The sequence below is a fragment of the Callorhinchus milii genome, unplaced genomic scaffold (assembly GCF_018977255.1).
Source record: "Callorhinchus milii isolate IMCB2004 unplaced genomic scaffold, IMCB_Cmil_1.0 Scaffold2, whole genome shotgun sequence".
NCBI lineage: Eukaryota > Metazoa > Chordata > Chondrichthyes > Chimaeriformes > Callorhinchidae > Callorhinchus > Callorhinchus milii.
The window spans coordinates 97,606,365-97,622,418 of record NW_024704743.1 but is presented as its reverse complement, the minus strand read 5'-3'; the positions used below and the strand labels follow the sequence as shown (position 1 = coordinate 97,622,418).

The 16,054-nt window shown below is 40.0% G+C and overlaps 1 protein-coding gene across 1 annotated transcript in view; it reads right to left on the bottom strand.

Moving 5' to 3' along the window:
• LOC103183468 (otoconin-90) overlaps nucleotides 1-12,199 on the bottom strand; it is a 49,235-nt gene extending 37,036 nt beyond the window's left edge. The window contains exons 1-4 of the mRNA XM_007900971.2: nucleotides 12,175-12,199; nucleotides 1,286-1,366; nucleotides 784-867; nucleotides 606-689 (exon numbers count right to left, since the gene is read on the bottom strand). Coding sequence (XP_007899162.2) covers nucleotides 606-689; nucleotides 784-867; nucleotides 1,286-1,366; nucleotides 12,175-12,199 — 274 coding nt within the window. The remainder of the gene's footprint in view (nucleotides 1-605; nucleotides 690-783; nucleotides 868-1,285; nucleotides 1,367-12,174) is intronic.
• Nucleotides 12,200-16,054: the final 3,855 nt, after the last annotated feature.

The window sequence follows — 16,054 nt, the reverse complement described above, 5'->3', positions numbered from 1 at the left end:
GGAAATGATATTGTAGCAATACAGTCCAGTGTAGATTTATCAGGGATAAGAGAATACAGCTATCAAAAAAGACTGGGAAGGTTACAGTTTATTCTCCTGAGATGGGTTTACTGCGATGGGGACCTGATAGAGGTAATAAAATTATAAAAGGTTCAATAATGGTGAACATAAATAAACTATTTCTGTTTGTTGTCGAGTCCATAACAAGGAGGTATAAATAGAAGATAGCTACTTGTAAATTTAAAAGGGAATTTAAGATGAAGCTCTTTACACAGTGGATGATGAGAATGCGGAACACAACACCAGAAGCCATGGGTGAAGCAGAAAACATCAATGCATTTAAGAGGAAACTGGATGTGTACATGAGGGAGAAGGGAATAGAGATTTGTGGAAAGAGGATAGGGAGTAGAGGGTAGGTAGAGCCTCATGTGACATGGATTAGTTGAATTGAATGTTTCAGTGCTGTACTGTTTATGTTATTTTATCTAAAGTTACCGGAACTTCCTGTTTGCACAACTCAATAATATGAATTCTGTTAAGAAATTTTTAAGTACAAATTACACAGTTTTGTGTGAAGGGAATATTTCTCTAGGTAAAGAACTCACCTGACAAGTCATTGGTTCTGTTGTTTAAGCAGTAACAGTACCTCAGTGGGAAAAGGGAGGGGTCGATCTTCCAGAAGTTGGAAACTGCAGACAAATGAAGAAGAGTAGGCACTCATGCTTTCAGTCTCCACAAAATAATTCAGAAATTGTGGTGAAAATACAAGCTGTGAACACTTACTGTTGTAAATGACCAGGGACACTTTGTGAAGAGCAAAGGAACTATGGGAAGTAACACTCAGCAATGAGAAGAACTGTTGATCTCCTGTGGTGAACATTTTACAAATATAGAGTAACCTTTGCATAATGCATGCATATAAAACATATTACTCCAGATTGAAACATACAATCTCACATATAAGTAAACATTAAATGTTTCCGTAATTATTCGTATGTAATGCATGTCATATTGACCCTTGCATTCTATATACCTATAACTCCTTTTAATATCTTTTATTTCAGGTTTGGCAATTTGTGAGAACTTAGCTCTGATCTGAAATCACCTTGGAGCAGAGTTTTCTCAAGACAGTGTAAGTTGTGAAGCATTAAAGATAAATGCAATTTTGATTAATTCCTAATATGTTGCTGTCTATTGTTATTTGGTTGCTTCGAAATAAACACAAATGTCAGAGTCCCCTCATTGCTTGCAATTGTTTGTACATATAAATCAACCAGAGACTTACTGTGAAGTGTTGTGTTTATCATCATATTAACCAATTCTGTCAGATCAATGCCAGCAGGATCGAGAGATTCAACTGGTAGTTCTGAAAATGAAGAAATTACAGCTTTCAATATTACTAAAAACAATTCTCTGTTGAATTCACAGTGGACAGTATCCTTCTTTTTATTGTGCAGTAATCATCATGATCCATTTAGAAAACACTATGTGATTGTATGGATTGTCTGTTCTGGACAGTTTTATTGAGTTTCTTCTGATTCTTTCTCATCCTCCTGAAGTCGTTGTCGATACTGATATTCCTTAATGGGATTCCTTAAGAGAGAACCTGAGTCACACAAATGGGAACTTCATCCAATAATTGAAAGCAAATCACACCATCCAGCATGAACTCTACTCCGATCTAGCTCTGGAGTACAGACACTGTGGGACAAATAGATTTCTGAAGGAATTTATTATTAAACAACCCTAATCCTAATCTAAATCATTAAATGCTGAGTGATTGAACCCAAATGTGTATGCCACCTACTCTGATTAAAAGACCACTAACTCGCAAGAATTAAAATGCCTCATCAAACTAAGTCCACCTGAAAGGATTCCTATACCTATTTTAATTTAAAATAAAACCTATCTTTATTATTTATTAACCCACCCGTTTCAATATTCCAAGGAATTCTACGTTCAATAGCCTAAGGTAAATCAAATGCAACTCTGTGCAGGTACCAGAAACACAAGATGTGTTAGACCATTAGACCTCATTAATATTATCTCGATTTATGTCAGCTAGTCAGAGTGAAGTTTCCTATTGGAAATTGCCCTTCAGCATGCCAGAAGTCAAGAATAGCAATGCATTATGTCTTCACTCTGGTACTGTTTTCGTGATGATGGTACATGTAGTGAGACATGTGAGAAGAGTGATAATGTGGCAATGGCTGTCCAACTGAGAATAGGAAACGCTGTCTCTGAGTTCAGAGATCATAGTCAATCTTACGGAATGATAATGAGAAAGAAATTGCTGAAAATGTGTTTGAAAGATGCAATAATAACTTGGGATCATTAAACCTGATGAGCTAAAATAATCAGGTCAACAAGAGAACACAGAGGGTTTGAATTTGCAACCTTCACTAAATGGCGTTTTACTCTCTGTTATTTTCTGCCAAATGGTAGCTTTTGGATGTTGCAATTCACCATCCTGAGAATCACATCTCCAGGTGGGATTTGGCAGCCTAGAGAGAAAGGTGGAAGCAGAAGGATTTGGGAAGAGAGTTCCAGAGGAGAGATAAAATGACCAATATGGGCAGAATGGGTGGGCAGGCAGCTGAGCGATCATGAGGCAGTCTGGAGTTGATGGAGCAGTGGGAGTAGCCAGGAGAGTAAGGTCATAGGTGATCACAGTGATAAGGTGGTGCAAGGCCATGGAGGCATTTAGAGGTGAAGACCAGAATTTTCTGAAATTCTGCTCAATCTTAAATTTCAAGATACTGTTCTTAACACTAAGACCATGAGAAACCTCTGGCCTCCAGAGTACAAAACAGGAGTGAAACAGTGAGCGGAAGATATTGGAAAGACACAGCTGTATGGTCAGTCCAGAATCTCTCTTCAGCAATCATCAGCTCTAAGGAAGTTAGTCAGGCTCAACTACAAGAGGCATGGCTCTTCTGCACACATTGTGGCCATTATTAGCTTTTTCTTATATTACCATTCATAGTGGAACACAAAAGAAAAACGAGAAGAGCCCTTGGGTGGGTGAAGGGCTACCTGAAATGAAATGTCAATCTGTTGGCTTATGGTTATGTTGTCAAACACTGATTTATCAATTTGTGACATAGAATGACATAGACTGTACTGCACTGAAACAGGCCACCAGCACAACTGCGGAACTCAGCACAGAAGCTGTATTAAACAAGAAATACATGAGGGAGGTGGGAGTAAAAAGGTATAGGAAAAAGGAACAGGAGAGGTGGTGTAAAAACACCAATAAGGATTAGTTGGGCCAAATGGCCTGTGTCCATGCTGTATCATTCTATGTAATTCTATATAACTATCCATACTAGTGTGTATAAGTCAGTGTGTTTGATTGTGTCCAGCCAACAGAATCGTTTCTTTACCGCTCTCCCACACCCTTCTGTTCATTTCTTATTCATGTATGCATTGAGTTCCCTCTTAAAAGTTTTGATGCTTTCCTCTTCATCCACAGCTTTTGGCATTGAGTTCCACATTCTCACCATCCTCTGCGCAAAGAAGTTCCGTCCTAAAACTTATATCTATGCCCCCTTGTTCTGTTATGTTTTATTGCAGAATAATGACCCATTCATCATTAAAGCACAGGTCAGATGATTAAGCCACCTTCTTCTCAATCTGTTTTGCCTGAGCAAAGGAGAATTATTTTACCAGAATCTGATCATAAGGATTTGTACTGAGAGACTTTCAGTTGAAGTCACTGCCAATCTTTGTACTTCTGCTGCTGGTTTCTACTGAATTAAATTCCAATTCCCACAGCCAGTTTTCCTGAACATCACATTAGTGTAATAGATTGTTTTTCAGTGTTTGATCTGGTTCCTTGTGGTTTTAAAAAGAGATTGATAAAATCCAATCAAGATAGTTTCTTTTGAAATGAAACTTCAAGAGAACCAAACTCAATACTTTGATTCAAAAATGTTGTTTCATAGACTTGGGATCTATAATATCTCACGGTCTAAGGCTTCAGAACATTGCGTTAAAATGAAAGATTATGTGAATCTTTGGTTAACAATTTTAAATTTAGTGGTAATTTGGATGCTGATTTGTGGATGATCAGATTCCAAATTAAGATTAAATTTAAGATTATTTTCCAAAATTCCTCACTATCTTAACTTTTAAGACTATGACCTTACACCTAAGAACTTTAGAAGCTTTGAACGTGATTGTACATTTTATTTCTATTCTGAAAAAGCTACCATAGTATTTCAGTGGTTTCATCTTTTCTTGCTCGCAGTCCAGTGCTATAAAGTGAGACTGAAAAGAAGCCATGAGCTTCCCAGGGGGTTGGAGGCACAACTGAGAATCATGGCTGGCTGCTTGCTCTCACCTACCTTCTGGTGATCAGTTACACAGCAGCTGGGATACAGCCTGGCAGCAGATTTCAGCCCATTTCTCCCAGCTGGGAGAGGTTAAGGAGGGCACATTCAAAGAAAGGACATGAATACCAACAGAAAATCCCATTGGGGTTTTATTTAATAACATTTAACATTCTCTATTAAGATTTTTGCCCTTGAGAGTAAAACCTTTCATAATTAAGGTCGTGATCTGTCAAGGAAGCAATAGAGGTTATATGATTTGACACTTATCACAATCCAAGTCTGGCTTCCTGATGCACAGAGACTGAATGAAACACCTAGGCCTGTCTTAATAGACTATTACTAGCATTTAATCCTTATATATATCAATTGGTTAAAGACACTGGAATGTAACATTCAAAACTTCAGAGGCATGTATTTCCCTTTACTGCTGGTTGCAGTCTGCAGCGATGTGGATATGTGTGTGCCTGTTTTGACTGGGATAGCAGAATGGAAGGCAGTGATAGAATAATCCAACGTGATAAAGCACTCACAATACTACTTTATACATTGTGCTATGTATAATACAATATACTTGTAAGTGTCATATGTAACCTATGTTTAAACACATCAGTATTAGAGGATTTGCAGGTGCCTGTAATAATCAATTGACAACAATTGAAATGGTTTGTTGTTTGGTACATAGATAAGATCATTTAGTGTGAGTACTATATAGATACCAATACATGAATAGGTATGCATATAGTAGATGGTGCAAAGGACCAAAATATCCTCTATGGACAATAGAATGATGGAACAGCCTTGAGGCCTACTCATGTTCCTATGACAAAGTACAGAAAGAAAGAAAAACATATGTGCCCATTGATCTTTATCTCTCATCAATTCTTCTGTTTTTTATAACATATAAAGAGCACAGAGTTAGATTCAGTGTACACTTCTGGGATATTTTCAGAATTTGCAAGTTATTGTCCACAGCATGGATGGATTCTGGAGGTTTTATGAGTTGAGACTCCCTGTCTTTCCTTGGAATTTAGGCATCGACATTGCAATATTGCTGAACACTTTCAGTTCCTTAATTATCACTGGAATGTATATAGAAATGGCATAATTCTGACCCCTATAATGTTTTTTCAGTACTGACTACTGAAAATATTCACTGGGTTCGACCTCCAAGATCTTGTCCTATGTGAGCTTCAAATGGTTTATTCTTGTGGAATCAGTCAAATATGGCTACTTTGTCACATGTATGTTATTTTGTCTATCAAAAAGAGATGACACCCAAGTGAAGCCATCCCTTTGACAAGTTTGCTCACAGCTCAGAGATTAAATCAACCGGGGGCAGATAAAGGTTCTGCTGTGAGCTAAATCAAGCAGACAGTATAATAGCTTTGGAAGGTTTCATCCAAGGTGTTAGTTACGGTAGGTACAACAAACAGCATAGCACAGATTACCCACCTATAGATGCCAACAGGAGCCCTCTTTTCCTCCAGAGATTTTCTCCTGTCAGATTCCTTGAAACTAAACCCAAAAAGCAGTTATCAAAACCATTTTTAGCATTTTATTTTTGGTCAGCCGGCTGTCTGACACAATACAATTATTTTATATAGTGCCTTTAACACAGGAGGACATCTCATAGCGCTTTGGACAACCCTACTCATTAGGGCTTTGGGTAATTGAATGCTAAGAACTCCAGTGACCAGTCAGCTCCTCCACGTTTTACTAATGAGGCAGGCTGGCTGGGCTGTCATCAGCAATACCCTGGAGTAATCCGGATCCACCTGGCTCAGGAACTGGACTATCACGCCTGTCATAGAGAACCAATTTGATTCTGAAATTGCATTACCAGTTATATCACCTTTAAGCCAACTCAGCTCCAAGAGAGACCTGCTTACCTCCCCTTCCTCAAGGAGGATAATTCCAGCATATTGTTACCAGACAAAACACTGCTCTCCTCCAAGAGCTTTGCATTTCTTATTATGTTACAGCTTTTGAGACAACATGTCTTTATCCTCTGTGGGGTGTCTGTAAGCAGCAGCAGGGAGCAGAGTGACATTCACAGGAGGGTATTTGCCATCTTGATGCTCCAGGTTTGCTAAGAAAATAATCGCTATTCCTCATTATTTCCAAAAATGGCTATCATATGATAACAAATCACAATTCAAAATTGCCTGGAACAGTAAAGATTCATGAAGAGCAAATCTCAGCATCAGCATCTATTATTACAAATCAATGTCAAGCATTCATTTTACTAGCAACAGCTCCCTCATGCTTTCAGACTCAACAACTCTCCCAAGCCAATTTCTCCACTGACAGTCCACACTTTTAAGTTTTTAAAGAAAAAGAAACTGATTTAAAAATAATAAACTATTACTTACTGTAGCAACACGGTGAGAGTCCCTCTGTAACATCAATAAATGAACATTGGCCATTGTCTTGTTGGACCATTACAGTCTTTTTTTAGTATTTATTTTGCATTTATTGCTAGATTAGCAACCATTAAGAGAGATCTGTCACAAGCACTTTTCCTCTGGTGATAAGAATTAATTTAGAATGACCTTCTCTTCTGCCAATCTTATTTAGCAGCGATAAAGAAGATAGATATGCACATACCTATATTAATAAACAGTACAAGTCCAATCAATCCCACGCACAGTCTAACACACAGGGGTAGACTTCTGAACTCCTGCATTTTGTATTCCTCACTCTGATAATGTAATTTTCCTTTAAAAAGAAAAGAGCAGAGCACCACTTAAATGGTCATTTTTTACTGAAAATATTTAATCACAGTTCAATGCATGCTCCATTCAAAATGTGTAATGTTGTATTTACATGGGAAAATATGTAAATTTCACAAGCTTTAAGCTCAATGCTAAGAGTGCCATCAGGTACAGGCAAATTGATGCACTAGACCTTCATAGCATTAGTGACAGTTAATTAAACCTCCTGAAAAGCTGCAATGACGAATGAGTACTTCTCATTTGCATATATCAAGCTATTTAATGGTCCACTGCAACTGCTGTTGCATTAGGCCTGACTTCAGTGTAAGGTCAATGAGGCAGAAATGACTGCCTCCAGAGGTGCTGAGACCTATTAAAGTGGTCTCCTCAATGCCTCCAGAGGCAACAGTACCTACTGGTTGTCAGGTAGCTTTGTTTTGGGTTAGTCTGGTGTCTGCGTGAAAGGCGCTCAATAAATGGAATCTTGTTGTTGTTGTTGTTGCCACATGCAGAAACCCATCACCATGCTTAACAACAACTACAACAACAACTTGGATTTATATAGCACCCTCCATGCCGGACGGCGTCTCAGAGCGCTTCACAGTAACGGATCCCAGGACTGAGCCAGGGGGAGGAAGGTGACCAAAGGCGCGGTTGAAAAGAAAGGTCTTCAGCAGAGACCTAAAAATGGGAAGGGAGGGAGCGAGACGAAGGGAGTGCAGAAGGCAGTTCCAGAGCCTCGGGGCATAGTGGCTGAAGGCACGGCCGCCGAGGGTGGAGCGGAGGACTCAGGAGACGAGGAGGAGGCCAGACCTGGAGGAACAAAAGCAATGGGTACTGTTTTGAGGAGAGAGAGGTCAGAGAAGTAGGGGTTGCAGAGGAGTGCAGGGACTTGAATACAAGGGTGAGGATCTTGAAATCGATCCTCTCTGGGATAGGCAGCCAATGCAGTCTGGCAAGGACTGGGGTGATCAGGGAGCAGAGTTTTGTGCGGGTGAGAATGTGGGCGGCAGAGTTTTGAATGATTTGGATTTTATGGATAATATTATATTATTATTATTATGGATGGTAGTGGATGGGAGACCGGCGAGGAGGGTGTTGGAGTAGTCCAGCCGAGAGGTGACAAAGGCATGGACCAGAGTTTCAGCGTTTTTTGGGGAAAGGTATTGGTGGAGATGGGCGATGCGTCGGAGGTGGTAGAAGGCGGTGCTGATGAGGGACCGGATGTGGGGGAGGAAGGATAATTGGGGGTCAAACCTGACGCTTAGGTTGTGTATGGGTTTGGAGAGTTTTAGGGGGAGGTGGAGGAGGTGAGAGCCATGAGATTTTAGACTTTGACGAGAGTCAAAGAGTATGGCTTCCGTCTTGTCAACGTTCAGCTGAAGGAAGTTTGTGCTCATCCAGCCCCTGAGGTCTGACAGGCAGGCTGACAGAATATCAGGGGACTGGGGGTCGCAAAGAGAGGTGGCAAAATAGAGTTGGGTGTTGTCCACATACATGTGGAAGTGTACCCCATGTCTGCGGATGACATCCCCAAGAGGGAGCATGTAGATCAGAAAGAGGAGGGGGCCAAGGATGGATCCTTGGGGTACCCCGCAGGTAACCGGGTGAGAGCGGGAGGAGAAGTCATTTGTGCAGATGTACTGCTGGCGGTTTGTGAGGTAGGACTCGAACCAGGCGAGTGCGGTCCCATGAGGTGGATGACGGAGGAAAGGCGGTGGAGGAGGATGGCGTGATCGACTGTGTCGAACGCAGTGGAGAGGTCCAGGAGGACGAGGAGGCAGAGGGAGCTCTGGTCACAGATGGAGAGGATGTTGTTTGTGATTTTCACAAGCGCAGTCTCTGTACTGTGGGCAGGGCGGAAACCGGACTGGAGGGGTTCGAAGAGGGATTGGGAGGAGAGGTGTGCGCGGAGTTGATTGGCAACGACGCGTTCTAGAACTTTTCAGAGGAAGGGCAGGTTAGAAATAGGGTGGCAGTGGGTGGGGTTTGAGGGATCTAGGGTGGGTTTTCTCAGGAGGGGGGTGATGACAGCAGTTTTGAGGGAGGCAGGGACTGATCCGGAGGAGAGGGATTGGTTGATGATGTCAGCCAGTAGTGGATAGAGGAGGGGGAGCTGGGTGACCAGTAAGTTGGTGGGGAGGGGTTCGAGGCAGTAGGTGGTGGGTTTCATGAAGGTGATGAGTAAGGTTTCATGGAGGTTAAGAGTATTCAAACCAAGCTGAGAATTTCATACATCCAACCTACACATGGAAATCCCAGAGATACATTGTTGGAATGGAACACACACCCTCTCCCTGGAGGCACACATCCTGGTTACCTAATTCAGGAAAGTATTAGGCACAGGTTGGCAAGAGCCAAGGTTTGGGGACTCCACAGAGTGTGCATTGGAGTATGGATGGAGAATAACCAGCTTAAATGCAAAGCTTGTCATTGATATTGCTGCATGCCCACTGGAGTCACAGACTAACCTTGTTCCTGACTATAGGACAGTAGTGCCAGGTCACGGTCACTAGACTGTACTCATTGGGAGAGATCTCATGGGCAGAAAGTAAAGCTACGATTAGGATATTGAAAATTCTCTGCCTGTGCCCATTTGTTACCTGTAGCTACTGATGCTGTGGAATCCATCCCACAGTGTGAAGAGGATAATTTCACATCACTGGGAGTTCAGCATATTACAGAAATTCTTCTGCTTGAAGCTATTATGTAACTATAGGATGAAAAGTCAAGTTAAACTGGTATTTGTTGAGCAGCGCTGAAATACCCCAATAATTGGTTCATAGCTGCAACAAGCAGCTTTTTAGTGAAAGCATTTGAACAAAGCATGAAAGGTGTTCTGGCTAGGACAACAATAACCCCTGGAGTGGAATGCCCCATATTGTAATAATTACATCACATTCTGCATTTTGCACATAAATGGAGCATTAAACTTAAGGCTGTTTTAATAATAATAATAATCCTTGCATTTGATAAAGCGCCTTATCACATCTTTGTGAATTCTCACAATGTTTCACAGGATATACTGTAATGTGATTTGACTGTATATGTTGTGGTTGTACATTCAGTTGGATGTTCATGACTACCCCAATAAATGTTATCTTATCACAAATCACAGTTATATAAAGTATTTCCTTTAAAAGAACATTTGCCCAGGTACATGAGAAACGTATAAGTATTCCCAGGCATATACACTCATTATATCCATATAAACTGGTTCAGTTACAGTATATTTCACAGCAACAAACACTCACTGTCCATATTATGGGCCTTTAAATTTCACAGTAATAGCCACTCACTAACTGTATAAAGGGTCTATACATTTCACAATGATACATATTCACTTCAAGACAGATTCAGTAACTGTTTATTTCACAGCGATCACTCCTGTTTCTTACCCCACCTCACCCCTGCACCCCACCATGTAAATGGTACAGTAACAGAACATTACACAGAGACACATACTCTCTATCATATAAAATCAGGACCCTGTATATTACATTTGATATGGATAATCGAAGGAGCTCGTTGCCTACATAGGTGGGTAAGATTACAATGGATTTCACAAAGAAACATGGTTGATGTAGATGTATTGCAGAAAGACTTGAGCAAAACATAATATTTTAATCCTTAAAGAATGCTTACTAACAGATGCCTAAGATATTATTCACAAATGTTCTTTTTCAAAGGAGCTTTTTTTAGTAAGAATTTCTGAAGGTATTTCTTTGTTCCTCTTTGATAATCTTCCATTAGCATTCCACTGTCAACAGCAGATTTCCTTCTATTAATGTGCGCGTATTTGGATCAACAGCTACTGAATTTTAAACCTTTTATTGCACAGTTCAGAGGATTCCAAATGGATTAGGTGAAATGAGAGCAGGTCAGCCGTTCCCCCTTTAGATATTTGGATTGATTTTACCTCTCCTGTGATGGTGTTTCACCAAAGCAAAGAAACAAACAACAGAGCATTGCTGTGGTGTGTTCAAGAAGCACCATCTTTCACCCACAAAATACACAGTCAATTCACTTTACAGTATATTCTGTGAAGCGCTTTGAGATGTCTCAAAGATGTGATACGATGCTATTCAAATGCAAGAATTATTACTATTATGATTTATTATCTTTATGAAAAAAATGTTTGGCAATATTTTTTGGTTATAAACATACAAAGTGACAAGATAAATGGAAGCGCATGCCACCATCACAGCGAAAATAGCACACAGGTCTCCTTCGCAGACAATAACACATTTGTTATTTTAACACTGTGACATGAAGACTCTGGTCCTTTAAGTAGCTTTACTTTATCATTAGATCTGGTCAGATCACAGGCAGAGCACGTTAAAGGATTTCACACTTAGTTCTCCAAAGTAGTACAAGACAATTAATACATTGGCATCACAATTTGTAACTTTCAATTCAGAAATCTTGAAAATAAATCTGGCATGCCATTTAAATTAAATTGTCAAGAAAGAAAAGCACAGGATTCTCCATTGAGTAGAGCTTACCTCTGATTTATGCTGCAGGCGATTTAATTTCACAATGTTAATCAGAAAGCATTATCAGCAAAGATAATCTAACAGATGACTTTTATGAAGTCTTTTTGAGAGGCAGGTGAAGATGAATTTGAGCCCTTGATGCCCACTGATCAGAACTCCTTTCTGAATTTACAGGTTAATCCCAGCACGGCATTCAGTTATTTGAAATTAGATCGCCCATGAATGAGGTAAAGTACTTTTGGCATGCAATGAAATCAACCTGCCTTGGAGACACATGTCCAGTCTGAGTGAGTTTAAATCAGAATGACTCCTGGCTTTAATCATTGACTCTATTATCAATTTGAATGATAAATAATTCTGGAAAAATATACTTATTGTATGTTTTAAATCCTTTGGGATGTGACAGATGAAATTCCATATTCCACTCTACCACCATGATATAAATAAAATAAGGGAATTGGGGAATTTGGGGAGAAATTTAAGATGTAGGGAGTTAAAATAAATATCAGGATTCAAGTTTCGCTACAAGTGGCAAAAGTGATCTCCTGCAACCTTATTTCTGCAGCCACTCCCTCCACTCAGCTAACATCAATTTGCTTCATGTACCCCTTACCCAAATTGGGTTACCATCAGCGGACGAGCTTTCAGCCATTCTCTCCCACCCCCTCCACCACCTCTCTGCCACATTACCTTTAAGCCTACTTTAAGATCTAGCTTTTCGATTGAGCTTTTGGTCACCATTCCCCCTTTACCCCCTGACCCTGCACCAGCTCAGGTGCACAGTCAGCTGTGTAACTTGCTCCGCACTAAAAGGCACTTCTTGGCAAATATTGTCATAGGCCCTTTGTATAATTTTACCACCAACCAGACCATATTATGTAAACAGCTGTATCCCTCCCAGTCTAATTTATCTCCCAATCCGTAAATGTAACTTGTACAGTATTGTGGTTGTTTCTGCAGCTTGCTTCCTTTGGGCCACTCTTTTGCCATTACATTATGGCTTCTCTGATTGCCATTCATGTGGAGGAAATTTGCTGTGTGAACATTTCCACAAACAAAAAACAATTCACCCTTTTCTGTCCAAACCTTTTACCTCTTTCAGTTGCTCACACTGGAATTTGACATACAATGTTCGTATGATTAGTTGGAAAATTCTATTGCAATGTAGCAGCATTTTTCATCCTTATTTACTAACTCAGCCCCAGTGTGTGGCCTTTTCATCAGTCGGTACCAGCAGCATAAGCAGCTCCTGGTTACTGTTAACACCATAAGTTTAATGTGAAGTAGCGTTATCCGTAGGTTAGAGCTGCCCTCATTCAGTTCTGTGTCACCGAATTCCTGATGAGAGCAAATTGGATGACATATAAACATGTTATTTGAAAAAAAGTGGAGGAGCCAGTCAGTCACAGTAATGAATTCTTCTCACGTTTGATAAAATAAATGAGCCTAAGTGTTTTTTGGCTGTACTATTGTCAGCTTAGCTCAGTTGACGGTACTTTCGTTTCTGGGTCAGAAGTTTGTGGATTCAAATCCTACATTAGGACTTGAACTCATAGTCTAGGTTAACACCCTTCGTCGGAGTCATCACCATTGGGTGGTATGTTATACCAATGCCTGACCAGGGAAATGTTAAGAATGTCACAACACGATTTGAAAAAAGAAGGCAGTTTCTTCTGGTGTCCTGAACAACAATTCTTCTAAAAAAAAACAATCATTTACTTCATGGCTGTTTGTGGGACATTGCTGTGTCCAAATTGATTGCCATGTTCACAGTCGCTACCCTTGATTGTACTCATGAAATACTTTGGGACGTTTCAAAAATGATAAATGTTACAACAAATGCAAGTTTATTATGGTCCTTTGGACTGGAGGATAATGAATAACTGAATATACAAACCAGTAAGACATAAATCAGTAAAATATATAAATCAGTTAGCCATCTAGGGAATGCAAATGGTTGTGTACTGAAGAGTGAAAGGATGGATTAATGTTCTGCAAATGTTTGATTAAACTTTGTAACTGGGGGTGAGATTCATTTATCTTCAAGTTTTACCTATGGTTGTTTACCTCTCAGGAAGTTAAATGAGTTGGATTGAGAATGAAATTGATTAAACCACTACTTTCTTAGTGCTTTCTAAGTGCTTTGAGACGTCCTCCTGATGTAAATTGTATTGTGTTACGGTATGAGATTGAGGCTCTAATTAGCCTGACATCCCCAATTCAGTAAATAACAAGCTGGAATACTCATTACAATCTTTCCTGAATTATTAACATGACACACATTCTACAATACTAGAGGGAGAGAAGGAAGTGCTCAATATGGCATGACATTTTTTTTGCACAATAAAAGTCAAACCTACAGCACTTCTTATGAATAATACTTAATTAGATTAATGCAGCTAATACTTTAAAATGGCATTAATGTGAGTCAGAAGTCTTTGTTTCCTGAAACAGTTGGGCTTTAATCAGTTCTCTGTACCAATTCTAGAGCAAATCACATTTGGATATATGTGATTGCCATTTCACTGTTGCAGCTGAGCTGATTTAATTGTCCAAAATCTCACTTGGTAAATTACCATTGATGACAATTAAAGTTGTAATTCAAAACATATGTCAGAAATTTCTTTAAGTAGCCAAAAAAACCGAAATGAAGCCTTTTAATGCAAGCAGCGTAATATCTGATAAAGCACCCACAGCCTAAACAGTCGTGAGAATTTGTCTTACACTCACAAATTTGTCAGAGCTAAAGTCTTGTGACTCTGAATGACAAATTCAGGACAAGTTTGCAGGGCTACGGGGAGAGCCCGGGGGAGTGGGATTGAATTGGATAGCCCTTTTCAAAGAGCCAGCACAGACACGATGGGCCAAATGGCCTCTTTTGTGCTGTATAATTCTTTGATTCTATGAGTAGGGATTTCCAAGGGAAAAAAACATCTTTTCACTGAAGCAAGGTGGCTCCAAATGAGCATATGGTTAGCAGCCATGTTCCACCATAAATACACAGTGACTGCAATTAGCAGTGTATCCTGGGAATCGCTTTTGAGAAATCCTCCCAGTGTGAAAGCCACTTTATCAAATGTAAGGATTATTATTATTATGGTTCTCCAATATGTCACTCAATTGACCATTATTTATGAATGAACATTGACAGCTATTCAAAACCCATTGCAGATTAATCTGATCCTGTCCAAAGCTGACATCTACATAAATGTGCTCAGGCTCATTCTAGGAACTGAGGCTGCCATAACTTTTCCAACAGGCCAAAGTGTCATTCTGACTCACTAAGTAAGGGTTAGCCAATTAACAGAGTGTTTCAGATTCTGAAATGGTCAACTTACGAAGAATCTGGGTTGCACAATACTGCCACCTAAGAAGGGATTGCACTTCCCTGGACTCATGGTGGCTCATTGAACATACACTGGTTACCTTGGTTCATAAAAAGTCTAATCGTTAACACGTAAGATGATAAATCATTTGGGCACAAGTGAAATGGGAGCGAGCAGCAGAGTGCATTAGACTAAGTGGCTCATAAGGAGAGAAACACCAGTGCATATTTAATGAGCTGAATGGATTGATTCTTTGCTGTTATATTCTATCAAATTCAGAGTCGAATTAATGTTGAAATTTAGGATCTGGAAATTAAATATAAAAAAGTGAAACCTAATATTTAACTGCTACCAACTTAAATAAATGCATTCAGCCACTACACCCCTAATCCCTGGAATTCCCTGCCTCAATCCCTCCAACTCACTACCTCTTTATCTATCTTTAAATCCAACCTTAAGACCTAAGTGCTCCAAGATGTTATCCTGGGAAGGGCACTGTATAGTTGCTGTTGTAAATGCACTGCTCATTAAATCCATGGTTTTAAACATAATCCCTTGAACCGCAGGTTCCAAAATAGAAAGTGATACAACAAACTTGTAGAAAAATATTAATGTTGCCATATTCAGCAGGTTAGGTGAGTTGAGAGAATGCAAAATCTAAAACTCTTGTGTGTAACATTTTGAAAGGTCTAGGTTTGACCAATCTGAGATTCATTCCAAAGAATGGACAGAAATGAAAATAATTTATTGTTGATATCCAGTGACATGGCAAAGTGTGTGGTAGTGAATACACAAAATACAATTAATTCAGAACTCCGCCGCCCGGATACTAAGTCAGACAAAACTCCGTACCCCCATCACACCAGTCCTTCCCAGGGTCCACTGGCTCCCGATTACTTACTGAATGGATTGACTTCAAGATCCTTTCACTCATTGTCAAATCTTTTCATGCCCTCACACCTCCCTACCCATCTGATTTGCATATTCCCCCCTGCACAACCCGCTGCCTCTGCTCGGCCGGCTCCGGCCTCCTGTTCATCTCTCGCCCCTCCGCTTCACCATCGGTGGCTGTGCTTTCAGCCACTATGCCTCAAAGCTCTGGAACTCCTTCCTGCAATCCCTCAGCCTGGCCCTCCCTCCCCACTTTCAAATCCAGCCTAAAAACCTTCCTTTTTGATCAT